At 45.7% G+C, this 14,147-nt stretch overlaps 7 protein-coding genes across 7 annotated transcripts; 2 read left to right on the forward strand and 5 right to left on the reverse strand.

Moving 5' to 3' along the window:
- Positions 1-932: 932 nt before the first annotated feature.
- F4817DRAFT_327689 (D-isomer specific 2-hydroxyacid dehydrogenase) lies at positions 933-2,629 on the reverse strand. The gene has a single exon (XM_049302073.1). The coding sequence runs from the start codon at positions 2,314-2,316 to the stop codon at positions 1,051-1,053; it is 1,266 nt and encodes a 421-aa protein (XP_049162152.1). The 5' UTR covers positions 2,317-2,629; the 3' UTR covers positions 933-1,050.
- Positions 2,630-2,728: 99 nt separating this feature from the next.
- On the reverse strand, positions 2,729-4,018 carry F4817DRAFT_327695 (glutathione S-transferase). Its single transcript, XM_049302074.1, has 2 exons — positions 3,671-4,018; positions 2,729-3,602 (listed from the first exon to the last, which is right to left on the reverse strand). Exons 1-2 carry the CDS (start codon positions 3,722-3,724, stop codon positions 2,994-2,996), a joined length of 663 nt encoding a protein of 220 aa, XP_049162153.1. The 5' UTR covers positions 3,725-4,018; the 3' UTR covers positions 2,729-2,993.
- Positions 4,019-4,406: 388 nt separating this feature from the next.
- Positions 4,407-5,808, reverse strand: F4817DRAFT_260982 (uncharacterized protein). The gene has a single exon (XM_049299285.1). It carries the CDS (start codon positions 5,487-5,489, stop codon positions 4,656-4,658), a length of 834 nt encoding a protein of 277 aa, XP_049162154.1. The 5' UTR covers positions 5,490-5,808; the 3' UTR covers positions 4,407-4,655.
- Positions 5,809-6,465: 657 nt separating this feature from the next.
- On the forward strand, positions 6,466-7,784 carry F4817DRAFT_356708 (uncharacterized protein; the record flags this gene model as incomplete). Its single annotated transcript, XM_049305823.1, has 3 exons — positions 6,466-6,673; positions 6,741-7,103; positions 7,177-7,784. The coding sequence occupies 3 exons, from the start codon at positions 6,466-6,468 to the stop codon at positions 7,782-7,784; spliced, it is 1,179 nt and encodes a 392-aa protein (XP_049162155.1).
- Positions 7,785-8,186: 402 nt separating this feature from the next.
- F4817DRAFT_261099 (uncharacterized protein) lies at positions 8,187-10,229 on the forward strand. The gene is made up of 2 exons (XM_049299286.1): positions 8,187-8,701; positions 8,766-10,229. The coding sequence occupies exons 1-2, from the start codon at positions 8,396-8,398 to the stop codon at positions 9,930-9,932; spliced, it is 1,473 nt and encodes a 490-aa protein (XP_049162156.1). The 5' UTR covers positions 8,187-8,395; the 3' UTR covers positions 9,933-10,229.
- A 318-nt stretch (positions 10,230-10,547) lies between these two features.
- On the reverse strand, positions 10,548-11,291 carry F4817DRAFT_312790 (PLAC8-domain-containing protein; the record flags this gene model as incomplete). Its single annotated transcript, XM_049300172.1, has 3 exons — positions 10,548-10,767; positions 10,824-10,938; positions 11,018-11,291. The coding sequence occupies 3 exons, from the start codon at positions 11,289-11,291 to the stop codon at positions 10,548-10,550; spliced, it is 609 nt and encodes a 202-aa protein (XP_049162157.1).
- A 1,647-nt stretch (positions 11,292-12,938) lies between these two features.
- On the reverse strand, positions 12,939-13,765 carry F4817DRAFT_312791 (uncharacterized protein; the record flags this gene model as incomplete). Its single annotated transcript, XM_049300173.1, has 2 exons — positions 12,939-13,182; positions 13,248-13,765. The coding sequence occupies 2 exons, from the start codon at positions 13,763-13,765 to the stop codon at positions 12,939-12,941; spliced, it is 762 nt and encodes a 253-aa protein (XP_049162158.1).
- Between the last annotated feature and the right edge of the window lie 382 nt (positions 13,766-14,147).

Genomic DNA, 14,147 nt, shown 5'->3' on the forward strand with positions numbered 1-14,147 from the left:
ACTGGGCCAATAATTACCTCTTCGTATATATCGACTCTGTAAAGTCTATTCCCAGCTGTGCTAACTCATAAGTAGTTAATTTAAGTAGTTAAGATATTATGAGGAAAGGCAACTCTAGTGGTCGTGATTAAGTGAAACTATAGGGGTAAGAGCGGCAGAATTTAACGTAAACCAAAGAGATAAATAGGAGGAATAATCAAGTTGTATTTGAGGTTGTGTTCCGACTTTTTACTTCCACTGATATTCATCTTCATAAGTGAAATATCTTAGGCAGATATCACGACGTTATTTACAGCAGCTGTATGAAGGTTAATAATCATTATTTCCCCTTGTAGGTTGAAGTAATGATATTTTCAATTTTAATCCTAGAATTCTACTTAGGTAGAGTTAAAAGTTATTGCAGCTTCATAACCACCAAAGTACCTAAGACAGCTGATTAAGGAACTGAGTCAAAAGAAGGAGTCAAACAAAGTAGTATCGTTAGGCAGATAGATACGTGGAATATACTTGCTTCTCAGTTAGCTGCCTATCCTAGGTAGAAAATATGGCAGCTGTCACTGTAGCAAACTACGTAGATATCACGGGCCATGCCGTCTTAAAAGGGTACCTGGGGAACAAAAAAAAGACAAAATGCAGTAACTTGAACCGTGGACCTTGAGGTAACTGGCAAAAAAGCTGGGGAGGCGTGACTTCTTAAACTCTCCTTACGAAAAGCCCCTTTGGGTTTTTCTAACCATCAAGTCATGGGGTGGCACCAGCTTCTCAGGCCGCAGCCTCCACTGGGACGTTCCATTCTGGGTGACGGTTTGCTATTTTATTATGACTTATAAGGAATACTTTCTTAGGTACCTTTTTCTAGGTTGCCCTGCAGCCTTCTGTTTTTATTTATTTACTATCATCACAATCCTCATGCACAACTAGGCAACCCGTCGTTTGCACCAATATAACAAGTATATATGTACACCACCTAACCATTTATTTCTGTATTCTAGGTATCTATGATGCAATGCAATATGGTATCCTAAACATCTATCTAATAACCCACACTCCTTATACCACCGAATACTTTGGCTGCCCAGTAGTCAGCCATCCAGCAATATTTTCTTTTGTCGCTCTATTGTAATTCGCGATAGTGTCGCCCGCGCACCAAGCAACGTGCGGCGTAGTAACTATATTAAGGCCAGCCACATCAGGTCCCACCAGAGGGCTGCTATCAGGATTTGCAGGTTCCTGCTCATAGACATCTGTACCATAACCAGCGATTTTTCTCGACTTCAGGGCCGCCACGAGTGCCTTCTCATCCACGATACCCCCTCGAGAAACGTTGACTATAACCGCATAGGGCTTCATAGCGTCTAGTTCGGCGTTGGAGATTAGGTTCATCGTATCCGGAGACCGCGGCAGACATAACACAATAACCGAGCTCTCGCGGATCAGCGTGTCGAATGGAGTGCGGCCTTCCGGCGCTGTCGAATCACCTTTGCGTCCAGATATCAAGACCTTCATACCTAATCCTTTAGCAGTAGACTCGAGTATCTTTCCCACGGCACCATAACCAATGATCCCAAGGGTTTCGTCCCGACAGGTCCTTGGGGCCCTGCCATCCGGACCATTGAGAGTCTTATGCAACATCTCCTTTCTCCATTCACCCGACTGTACCATCGTGTGTATAAGCGCTACTGATCTCCGCGTCGCGAAGCACAGCGCAACGGCATGATCGGCGACGGAAACAGTGTTGCAATGCGGCGTGTTGCCCACGACGATCCCCCGGGCCCTGCACGCTGCTAGATCCACGCAGTCGGTCCCGGATGCTACCACAGATATCATTTTCAGGCGAGGGGTCATCTCGGGCCGCAGGATGTCGGCGTTGATCCGAGCAATAATTAGGATGATTATGTCGGCATCTTTTACCCTCTCGGCTATCTCCTCGGGGCGGGTTCTTCCGTACTCCCGGAGCTCGTATGTATGTGGCGCGGGGAGGTCCAGAGGCGGAACTGGAACGATTGACGCTTCTAGAGCGACAACGATGTGGTGAGTGTTTGTGTTTTGTGCCATGTCACTCTGCAGGTTTTGCCGATTGCTGCTTGGTAGGGTTGTATTTATGCCTGCCGGGTTGTCTTTTCGGATATTAGAAAACTCCCTAGTTTGAGATATACGTGAAAACTTCGTAGGGTTGGAAAATATAAACCGTCTCTGAGAAGTCGTGGGTCCGGACCGTAAAATACTTTCCGGGACCGGAGACCGGCGGCTTGTAGTCGGGAGGGCGCATCTGACTGATATTCTCGCTGTGTAGCATCTTCCTACTGTCGTCATCATCCCGGTGGGTCTGTGTCTTGCTGATTCGCTTATACTTGACTGGAACGGCAAATGGTATATAAAAGGGCGTGAATTTTTGAGCTCAGATGGTGAAGCGCAATGATGAGAAGCATCAATCTTTATATACACCTTATGAATAACTAGCGTCCCCGCAGTTGTTATTTTTGTTAGTTGTATTCGTATAAATACGCGGTATTGTTAAGGGCTTGAGGTTGGGTGGGCCCCTTTTCCTTTGGGGAATTGATATTCAATCGTCAGCTTAGAGTCGTATGTAAACGTATTCTTCTTCTAATAGTTATGTAGTTTACACTTATGATTACCTAGTTGTCTATTCGGACCACCTATCTGGGGTAAATAATTCATATATGAGGCACGAAAAGTTTAGCAAGGACCGAAATGGTCTAAGAAAGAATTATGGGCCGAAATAATTGCATTCGTAGGATGATTTGAAACTATCTTGATTTACCGATCCCTTCCACCCCCAAGTTATAATCCGAGCAATAGACATAGATATGCTATGCTGCGATACTACCAGACCTTTGAACTTGGCTCGAGTTCATCTTTATTGATATTTTAGTGCCTCCTAAAGCTTTTCGTGATGCCCATAGTTTGCCTTCATAGGTACCTCCTAACCTAAGGTAGCAGTGGAGATGCTCCCCGCTATCTTAACAAGTCCTTCATGGCTTAATGCGAGTCTCCAGCAAGTTAAACTCGCCCAAGGCCTTGAACTCGGGGAGAGCTGCTAGTCGCTGCGCCCAAGCGACGACGTTTGGAATTTCCTTGCGTATCTCGGCGTCGATAATGACCTTAGTGGCGAAGAATACACAGCCTGCTACCATGATATCGGCAAGAGTGACGCTGTCACCGACAAGGTACTTCTGGCCGCCTTGGAGAGCGGTTTCGATACGCTTTAGAGCGCGCTCGGTGGCCGCTACACATTTGTCGTAGCGCTCATTGTCCTTCGGGAACCCGTTGTAAATCACCATGGCTGTAGGCGGGAGGACGTTTTGAATAAGCTCGGTCTCGCCTAAGAAAACCCACTCGTCGATTTTAGCTTGGGTCTTAGGATCAGTGCCGAGTAGTTGATCCTTCTTGGGTCCCGAACGCGCAAGATAGTAGCAGATGGCACCGCCCTCGGCGACGCAGAAGCCGTCGGCACACTCTAGAGCAGGGACCTTGCCCATGGGAAACTTGGCCAGAAATTCGGGGGACTTGTTGTCCACACCCATCTTGAAGTCCTCAGCTAAGGGCACTTCGAGGCCATTGTAAGCAGCTACGACTTGAGCCTGCGAAAGAAGTTAGGGTTAATGACTATAAATTAGGTATTAAAAAAATAAAATAAAGAAAACCTTACTCGTTCGACACGGAAGTTTCCTGGGTAGGAGTAAATCTTGCCAAAAGGTGCCATGATTGGATTGCTGAGTGAATATGAAGTATGGTGTTTTGGGAGTTATGGTAGGTGAAAAGACTATTTGCGATGTTGCAATCGATGGTCTAAATGTTGTAATTGAAGTAGGAACAGATGAAAGACAACCCCTCTTATTACGTTTTAAGCCCGAAAGGTACCCATTATTTATACATTTCGATGTACACTATAGAAGCTTCAGGAACAGGTCTAGAATTACCTAGCTTTAAGGTGGATTTTGTATTAGTCAGTATATCAGTATTTACACGGGGCTGAAACGTGTCACTTGTTCTGGACAGGTCCGAAGCACAGCGGAAAGAAGGCGGTGACGGTAGTCTTTTCCCATTCCATCACTTCTGTAACATTGTCCGTTACTAATGTATAGCCTTGAATATTTAAGCCCCACTATACTTATGTTGTATGCCAACCAATTCATCTAGAAATACGTAGAAATCTAGGTTAGAATAGTTGGTCTGCAGCTCTATACCAATCGTGTCTCTAGACGCGTAATAACATCAATGTAGATCTGCCAAGATACCACCTCAAGCCTCATACGATATAAAAGGGGGTTGCAATTGGTCGCTAATAAGTACATAAGGAAATAACTCTCATCATTACTAATTGGATGCTTATATATCTACACGATTAGGAATCAATATCTCAAATGCGGAAGTGTAGTCTTACGATGAAAACTTTTGATTGGTCCGAATGTTTCCTTGTGTAACGAAGATCATACATTGTTTAGAAATAAACTCGTTTGTGACTGAGAAACGTCTGAAGTGCGGAGGTGAGATTGTCCCGTCGGGTCCAGGGGCGGGCTGAGATCTTTACCGAATCCCCAAGACTTCTTCGAAATATGACGTAATTAGCTTTGCGATAAAAGGTATAATAGCGGTCAGAACCCCGAGCGTTCAACAGTCCCAATCCCAAGCATCTAATCGAAATATCCGGTAAAGATGAAATTCTGAATAGGCCCCTGCCACGGGAGCAGTCGTCGTTCTATATTGCTGTTGACGACCCAACTGTCCTCCAGGGTTTCGGGTGTGAATTTACGGCTCACTGGGCCGCCCCGCACATACAACACTGCGGCCTGGCGCGCCTCTTTACCGATGTCGACTAAGTCTCTATCATCCGGAATGAAGCATTCGTACTCGAATAAGACATCAAAACTGTGTAATTTTCGGCCGACCATCAATTCCCAACTGCCTGTCTCATAGCCGTATGTTGCCTTGTCGCATAGGAGAACATCATAGAAAAGACCCATTGTCATACCGGACGGTGGCAGATCAACTTGGTAGTAGTCAACTGCGTCGCCTTCAGCAGCGGAATAACTCTTGACTACGTCTAAGTGGATTATGGGAGCTCGGCCAAAAGTAAGGCTAATTTCGCGCCAGCTCGCTCCTGGGCGGCGATACGCGTCGCGCTCACTTTCCGTTTGTGCCCATGGGAGCCTGCGGAAGGGGAGTGTGTAATCGCCGTTGAGCGTTAGAAATGCCGTTCTCGTCTTCTCCTCGTCCGTAAAGCAATCTGACGTATCGAATAGGCCTTTAAATTTTGTTCTCCAAAGAGGATGTATTCGCGTTCCCTCATCGTCGCTCGCGTCGTCAGTGCTCGAGATACTCTCAACGTCGTATAAGATATCCTTCGCAAGCCTATAAAGCCGGCGGTTCATAAGTTGTAAGATGATTAACGACTGAAGATCGACATCAGCGAGGGCATCAAGAATCGAGATGAGAATCTCATTAGGTAGGTTCAATAGGATGGCCATTCTTAGGAAAGTGAGAGTAATATCTGAGGAGACATCGACTTTTCCATGCGGTTCGCTGGGTAAGTGAGAACCAAGTAAGGATAGTGAGAAGAAGATGCGAGGATAACAAAATCATGTAGGTAGTGAATCTCATGAGAATGGCGAATCCTACAAATTTACGGATCCGTACCTGAGCGGTGTCTGAGCAGACCCGCTAATTCAATCTCATCATGAGATCATTCGATCATAAGAAGTACTTTAGTCAGCTCATCTTTTAATATAATAGGTCAGGTATCCTAAATACAGACAATCCTGCTAAGTACCTAGGTACGTATTAAACATCACCGCAAATTCAAATCAATTCTTAACATACTGAGTTTTTATATTGTCGCTAGTTACATGTTCTGGATCTTTCACGATATATTGAATCTGTACGGATGCTGATGTTACATCCATATGACTTGAAGCTTGATGGCGGGGCAGAAAGAGGCGCGATGTTACAGAGCGAATCGTAAATTTAAATGGATGCCTATGATATTCTTAGCTGAGATGTCTAATGTATTTTAACCTCGAACTCCGGAGATTCCCGCGCTTAGTTTTATGTTATTCCTTGACGACATTCCGCTTTCTAACATTTATTCTTATGTCGAAGACCTACTCAACTTACAATGCCGTCTATCACAGACCTCCCTACGGAGTTACTTCAGCTTATCGCTGGAAGATGCACGGCCCTAGACATTCTAGCGCTCAGTCGGACGTGTCGAATTCTTCACGACGCATGTAACAATGCTGCCGTCTTCCGAATGTCGTTCCAGCTTTATGTATTATTACTTCAACGTACATTACCCAATAACCCTAAGGTCTAGAACTGATTCCATCATACTAGCTTCCCGAACTTACCTCCGCTACTTTCGGGAATAAGGCCGCACTGGTGCGTTTTATGGATGGCTATGTTGATGGTCCCAACAAGCCTTGTCAGCGCAATGAAGGTCCAAAGATGACATGGCTTTGTCTCGCCATGGCTATAGCCCGGCTTCCAGGTGTCGAGGCAGATTTGGAAAGATTAGCAGGGCCAATAGCATCGACTGTTAAGATTCGCGGGAATCTCACGCTAACTATGAGAAGACCGCCGCAACTAAGCGAAGACACGAAAGCATCTCTCCAAGGTCTAATAGCTTTACTTTCTACGTTACCTATCTGGGGGTGTGAGTATTATATTCGTGTTATAGCCCTGCTGTCTCTTTAGGATAGTTTGACTGATGGCTTGCATAGACACAACGGCCTGCAATTCTGGTGTCTCTGCTATACTTGACAAATTATGTCCCAGTCTCTTTTCTCTGTCCGGAGACTTAAATACTATCAGAATTGATCAGTGTATTGGCGGCGAGAATCCCCTACAGTTCGCTTTCTGCTTGGTTTTAAGTAAACTCGAAACGTGGTGCCAATCCAAAGCGCACCGTTTAACTATCGAGCTTCCAGCAACGAACAGTTACCTCACCATTATCAAGAAAATCTACGACGGCAATACGCTAGATCAAGGATACGACAAATTCCAGAACTCGTGGATAGGTAGGCAGACACATGCGCTTCTTCTAATAGAACTCGTTGCGCGAAACATTTACTATACATCAAAAGGTGAGGAACTCAGTATCTTATATATGCTAGAAACTGGCTGGATCGTTAACCTAAGGTACCCAAATGTTGATAGAGCTCCCAAATCCAAGGAACATTGAATTCTTTGGTTCCTGGTATTTCGAAAGCAGCCAAGAAGAAGACGCCGAACATGGTACATGGATGGGAGCTACGTCTCTACGAGCACGATTCCCACTTCCTACGCCTAGTCTTATCTCTGTTGGAGGAAAAAAAGGTCGCTACTTCTACCCCTTCGCCGGTGATGGATGGTGGTCATGGTATACCACACGAGTGCGCGACCTGGCAAGGGAAGTCGAAGGAGACTGGTGTGGAACCTTCGTATACACCCTACTGCCGGGAGCTCGAGTCGGTCCTCCCATTATAATATCCTTTTACAAGACCAACATCGACGGCGATACATACTCACTGGAGGCATCTGGGATAGATGATATCGGACCATTTTCTTTGCACGGCGAAGTGAATGCTTCTCCCGTGGCGTGCACCGTTCGTTTACGGATGCAATACTCATCAATTACGATCGAATGGCAAGGATTAGTTACGCCGCTGGGTATTTGTGGTGGTTGTTATATACCCGAACCTCAGACGTCGGCATCGCGCGCCATCGGATATTTCTGGCTCTGGAAAAAAGAATGGTTAAGCAAAACTGGTAATACCTACATGTGATTAAGGGGCAACGCATTTGTTGTTGGAAATGCCCGTTATTTCTTACTTGCCATGCAAGTGCATACCTTATGATGTTAATCTATTATAGCCTGTATTAGTAGGTAGTTTTAAGATGAAACCTATACCACTCTGCTTCAACTTATACTTTAGGTACTTGCTTTAAATAAAGAAGGCATTTAGAACTTCCAATACACCATCAGTTAAAAGGGTAAGGGTACCTAGGTACTTCGTACATATGTAATATAAAAGGGGCCGGTGGGGTACCATAATTCTTACTAAGCTCCCCGGGTACCGAGCCCCGCATATTTTATTTCCACTTCTGCCCCTGGACAGGGGTTTGTGCATGTATCTAGGCGACCGGGCAGTCGGATAACCTACAGTACCTAACCTACAGTACCTAACCTACAGTACCTAACCTAATTGTACAAATCGCAACATTGTTTTAATGGAACTTTGATCTCTTCGTCGTCAACTATCGGCTTCCACTTCACCATCCATACCTGCATATGAGTACCTAAAAATAGCGTATGACCTACAGCGTAAAGTGCTTTTAAGATATACCAACCGGGTCGGGATTCAACCATTTCTTACTCAATATACTATCACCAAAGATGGAGTACGAACCTTTAGCTCCAAAACCCCAGCCGGTGTTCGGTCAAGGCTTCAAGTATAATGGTAGGCTTACCGTGAAAGGCATACCTCGTGTGGAGCCTCCAGAGATAAAGCGACTCCTCTTCGAGCCGGAGGGTGCCGATGAAGACCAACTTCGCGAATGGCGTACAGAGACGTTCCGAGTAGTGACGAAACCTTGGCTCGAAGCTCAGAGCCGACACTATGGCGTGGTGCTAGGACCCGTGGACAGCTATTCAAAGGATGAGTTACGAGAACTCTTCCGCAGGGAATCTCTCAAACCTGATGTGCGTTGATACATATATACTGCTAAACATTAACATGGTAGCTCTACTAACCAAAAGATCTCAGTTCGGCGATATCAGGAGACAATATCAGTCATTTATGCCAGGTCAGTTTGAGAAGATGAAGGCGGACTGGGAAGCACAATCCTCAGCCTACAAAGAGTCATGTTTCTCCGGCCGTCGACAAGCAGACTTTGATAATTTAGCTACCTTGGAGGAAAAGCTTAACTTTGACATCGACATGTTCTTGGAAACTTATTACAGCGATCCAGATATTCTTCCAGATCCCATGCCTTTCCGCGGGATCAACTTCGACGTCGTTATGACAGCTATAGAGCAAATTAAGGGACTATACTGTCAAAAGGTAGGTAATGATTTTCAGAAGATGCTCTGGGTTGGATGGGACAAGAAGGACGTCAAGCAGGCGTGCAAGGAGTATGCAACGCTGGCCAAAGAAAACGCTGCCGTGCGGCGTCAATTGAAAAAGCAGCATACCATTCTCGCGCACGAGAAAAAGCTCGAGAAGAAGGCTGCGTCGCGGTTACAACCTCACCGAGAGTACGTGGCTAATGTTGTACGCAACCGCGGACTCGAAGGCTCCTACGTAGTTGAGGCTACCCTTCTAGGAGTTCAACGCGAAGCTGGCAGTAGTTGGGTAGAGATCAGGAAGACCATGCTGAACGATGTATTCGAGGCGACTTTTAACTTCATGCCTGCTGCAGAAGGCGTAATAATCCTTGCACAAAATGACGGCGACATTGATAGGTACATTCGTTTAGTCGAACCATTGCGCAAAGTGCCAGCACCGGCGGTCGAAAGCAATAATGCGAGTTCGAGCGGATCTCAACCAGGTTCAAAGAGGAAGAGGGGGCAGAATGAAAGTGTAGAACAGGGTAGAATCGATGGAAGCTCCCAAATCCCCAAGCGCATGCGGTCAGATATACCAGCGGTTCCCGAGGGATGTACCAGATACTATACACGTTGGCGCGGCACCGTAGGCACTACTCCGTCGGATATAGGTGCTACTAAAATATTACGTGAAAATGGAGAAGGCGAAAGCTGGATCGACTTCACGGAGGGCGAGAAAGCACAATTCATCGCCCATTTAGAGACCCCGCTCATGGCTGAGGTTATTCACGGTTACAAAATTCAGGACCGAAATATATATGAAGCCACGAAATGGGAAACTCGACCTGAAGGATCAAGGCACTATTCATGGAGATGGATAGAGTAGATAGAGCTTTAGGACGATCGGCGGTCTTCAGTCCGTACGACATTAGATCCGAGTGAATTCAACGTGTAGGATAGGCGCCTTGTGACATTAGGCATGGATACCCTTATGGTGATTGGGGCTTTATTTTGGCAGGAGTCGGTCTCATCGACTTAGACAACGAAGTTGATAGTTTTATACGACGATATACTTAGCACTTGGCCTTAGAGGGCAGAGTACGGGTTGAATTGAAATCCAACGAAGTGCGATTATGTTTGAAAACTATAAACACGCCATAAAAGACATCTAGAACGGTCGCGATTCCATCTGTGCGGTTCTTATATTTAGACAAACTACAGTTCCGCGTATAAACTCGTTCCAAGTTAATATTTCAGTCCTTTCCATCCTGGGTATACCTCTGTTAAATACATTCCACCTACATATCTCAATAGCACATGCTGTCATTAAATCCGACATGCATCTTTGCCCACACCCCTAAGAGTTCGTTCATAACCATGTCCAACCCGGGTCGAAGTAATTTCCAATCGCCCTTTAAATTTACAAACATCTACAGAAATCATTATATTTCAGTCAGATTGGTGATTTCGAATTAAGAATCAAAGATCTCGTGCCGAAGGATCAGTGTTGCGGCGCGTGGGCGGGCGCTGGCATTTGCATGCCTGGTTGCGGCTGGTAGCCTTGAGCAATAGGCTGGGCATTTTGTTGGCGAATCTTGACTTCGTTATCCTGTTGGATGAGAGCGCAGCATGAGCACCAGAATGATACACAGCAGTCGTCGCATCCGCTTCCCTTGATGTTGTAGCGTTCACGGATCTCGGTTCGCTTGAGCATGCCGTAGCTGAAATAACGATCAACACTGGGATCAACCTAAAACAATTAGAGGGGAAAACGTACATCCAGCCGCAGCCGGTGAAGCATGTGATAAGGCCGTGGATCATGCAATCGCTGTTCATCATGTCGGCTGTCTGCATCGAGGGATCCCGAATCCGCTCGGAGGTTTGACCGAGCACTACGAAGGAAAAAGAGATCATGTTAGCTACCTCCTAATCGACTTATATCCTGTAGTGGAATAAGATCGAGGCACTTACGGAGACATGGTAGACACCAGGCTAGCAGGCAGCTCGAGCATGGCGAGCAATCGCATAGACTCGCTTGCCATTCACCACCTTGCTGGCCGTAGGCTTCCCGGGGGATCGCTTGCGGTTGCTGGGGCTCGTGAGGGTGCACATAGGCTCCTACCTGCGGATGGGCTTGCGGGTGTGCTTGTGGGTGGCCTTGTGGATGAGGTTGCATTTGGTATTGAGGATTGCTGCCTTGGGGATACTCAGGTCCAGTGTAGACGTATTTCTCTTGGCTGTCCATTATCGTGATATTCGCAAATGGACCGACTCGTCGAAGGTTATAATAGGGACAATGTTGAACCGATTTGCTTCTTTATCTGCGTTTGTCTTACACTGATTACAGGAATGGTAATCGAATATCGACTGGCCAGGAGAAAGATGGAGGAATTATTAAAAGAAATAAAAGACCAAACCTTTGTGAATCTTTAGCGAAGCTGCTTTAGATTAATAAATAGGTAAATAGGTAGGCAACGCTCTAGACTATCGAATGAACCCTTGCAGCCTAGACACTATCTAGGTAATGAAGGATTCATCTCCTGACGAAACACCCATCACATCACACTAAACTGCGGCTGAACGAGTTGTGCATACCTACTCCGCCAGCAACGCCATAAGCGTAACATGGTCCGCCGAGCTTTTGGCTGAGAATGGAAATCCCCTCTTAGTAGGAATCGAGAGCACGGACATGACGATAAAATCTGTGCTAATCGTCAGGCTCTGTCGAATCAGCGTTGTGGGCTAAGAAAAATAAGTTGCTTGACCGCTTGCTGCGCCCGCTCGTCTGCTACAAAAACAGAAAAAAGTCCCTATTCAGCCCCCAAAACCAGGGTTAAATTAGCGGCGTAAGGCAGAACTTAGACATGGGTTTAATCCCTACCCTGGACCCCTACCCGGGCGAATGCGAGTGAATCCTACGGGGCAATACCCCCATTCTCATAGAGCAGAGGTTCGACCGTAGATCTGCTGATCTTGGCGTGAGCTTCTCACCAAAAGAAAAAAAGAAAAAGAAATTGGCGACGGTACTATCAGAAGAGTCTAAAGGCTATATCATGGATTACCTTTGTATAATTTGGACCAACTACATAATTAGGTATATTTAAGATTTGAAAGAATATCCAAGTACCTAGACACCTTGTAGGTATTATTATCGTTCGTTTCACAGGGCTAGGTCTTCAATACTACCCTCCTGACGTAGCCGAGCTAAATATAGCAAATCGTCAGGAACACATTAATAGTTTGGTCCATATGAAACAAAACGAGACGCCTCTGCACTTTTGCACCTTTACAAAATACCTACATAACTACATAGTACTAGCATAGTGGTTCTAATTCTAATGATGTGTCATCCTTGAAAAGCCCATCAGCAATAATTGAGATAAAAAAATGTATCTTTTGGTGGATAGGGGAACCTCTAGGTAGCAGTATTAAACCACCACTAATTGGTGCGAAGGCTACGCTAGTATCGATCGCAATTTACGCAGATCCCGTAGACGAAAGCATTATAAACAAGCAATTATATTGGAGGAACGCAAGAGGTAGGTTTTCCTCGGTTTATTCAACTATAAGAATAACAGAAGGACTAGAATTAAGCTATGACAACCCTTCAAATATGCGATTTCATGCTCCCAGCATCTGCAAAGCGGAACTCGAAACGAGAACTATGATTATAGCCTGGTCTGTAGACTATTATGACTACTTGAGACCAGCTTCAAACAACCTTCCAACGAACTTACAGCCTACTCCATGAATCATGATTAAATACAGTTCCGCCTGTATGGGTATTCTCCTTGTCCCTATTCACGCATCCTAATTCACGCCCTTGGGTATTATCGAGAATTTTTCAAAAGCAACCAGAAAGAACAAACCAAGAAAAGGGAACCAGGTGATCTCAGTCAACCTCCATCGAGGCTGTATCATCATCATATCCCATGTAGGGTTCTTCAACACGCGTGTAACACAAGAATTTACCTCTGCCGATAGAACGTTCGATATGTCCTCTTTGACGATTGAATGCCATAGATAGAATATCATAGGCAGTCAACCCGCTAGGCATCTGAGGCTCCTCCGGAAGGATGCTTTCGACTTGAGGACTAACATAGCCTCGGACTTGGAGTTGGTAGAAAGCTTGGGTACTAGGAAGAAATTTTGTTAGTATTTAAAGACCGATGCTTGTAGCGCTGTAGAGAGTTGAACTTACACGAAGTCAGTGCATCCACAGGTCTTGTCATTGGCGTCATAATCAAACGAGAAATGCTGCATCCTTTTGCTAGTAATCGCCTCGAGTATCTGACCAACTTTCACGGAGCCGTGGAGAGGAAAGACAAAAGTACGTATCGACGATGTAGTCTTTCCCGAGTATGTGCGAAACTGTACGCCCAACACTCCCAATTCTGGATAAAAGTCTCGCGTGTCCAGGTTCATGGCAATTCGAACGCCTTTGTACTGGTCATGAGGAGTCACGAAGTCGGCCTTCAAAACGGTATGTGTAGTAACCGCTATGTTGTCCGAGTCTGGGCCTTCTGTTGCCGGCTCCATGAACTGTAGCAAAAACTCAATATAGAGCTTTGAGCACTCAACGTCAAGGAGTTCCTGTGGGATGCATTCAAGGCCGTGGGTAGTGAGATTGAAACCAGAATCAGTAAGAGGCGGCGACCATTCACGAAGCTCCTCCTGGTCAACCGTCACGTCGAGCTGCTGATCTTGATCTTGGTCCATGGCTTGGATCGCCAATGGGGCGGTTCTCGGCTTTCTTATGACAGAGATATGATAAAGGGGGAGACGTGATAGTCGACACAGGCCGAGGGTTGCCTGTGAGTGCAGAAGTCACTGTTCATTCACTGCGGTGTTGTTTGGTCGACCTTTGGATTAGGCTTCGATGAAAGAAGGTGAACCTGAGATCTTGCCAGAAGTGAAATCATCAGCTGAAATCATCAGCCAGTATTATTACTAAACTTCTGTCGCCCCTAGCGATGTTGTCCCTGGCGATTTGGATTTATCATGTCCTCACGTTTGCGTGATTCTCACGCCAGTTTGATATCTCAACTCTGCTAATTATTTACGTGCAGTTGTACTTTTGATACTTCTACAATGCGAGCAA

Source organism: Daldinia loculata, assembly GCF_022478755.1.
Source record: "Daldinia loculata strain CBS 113971 unplaced genomic scaffold F4817scaffold_7, whole genome shotgun sequence".
NCBI classification, from domain to species: Eukaryota; Fungi; Ascomycota; class Sordariomycetes; order Xylariales; family Hypoxylaceae; genus Daldinia; species Daldinia loculata.

Bases quoted from the DNA above. Each gene is read 5' to 3' on its own strand.
- F4817DRAFT_327689 (XM_049302073.1), bottom strand. From the start codon at position 2,316: ATGATGACGACAGTAGGAAGATGCTACACAGCGAGAATATCAGTCAGA.
- F4817DRAFT_260982 (XM_049299285.1), bottom strand. From the start codon at position 5,489: ATGGCCATCCTATTGAACCTACCTAATGAGATTCTCATCTCGATTCTT.
- F4817DRAFT_327695 (XM_049302074.1), bottom strand. From the start codon at position 3,724: ATGGCACCTTTTGGCAAGATTTACTCCTACCCAGGAAACTTCCGTGTC. The intron at 3,603-3,670 runs GTAAGGTTTTCT...CTTCTTTCGCAG, and splicing joins GAAACTTCCGTGTCGAACGA to GCTCAAGTCGTAGCTGCTTA.
- F4817DRAFT_261099 (XM_049299286.1), top strand. From the start codon at position 8,396: ATGGAGTACGAACCTTTAGCTCCAAAACCCCAGCCGGTGTTCGGTCAA. The intron at 8,702-8,765 runs GTGCGTTGATAC...AAAAGATCTCAG, and splicing joins GGGAATCTCTCAAACCTGAT to TTCGGCGATATCAGGAGACA.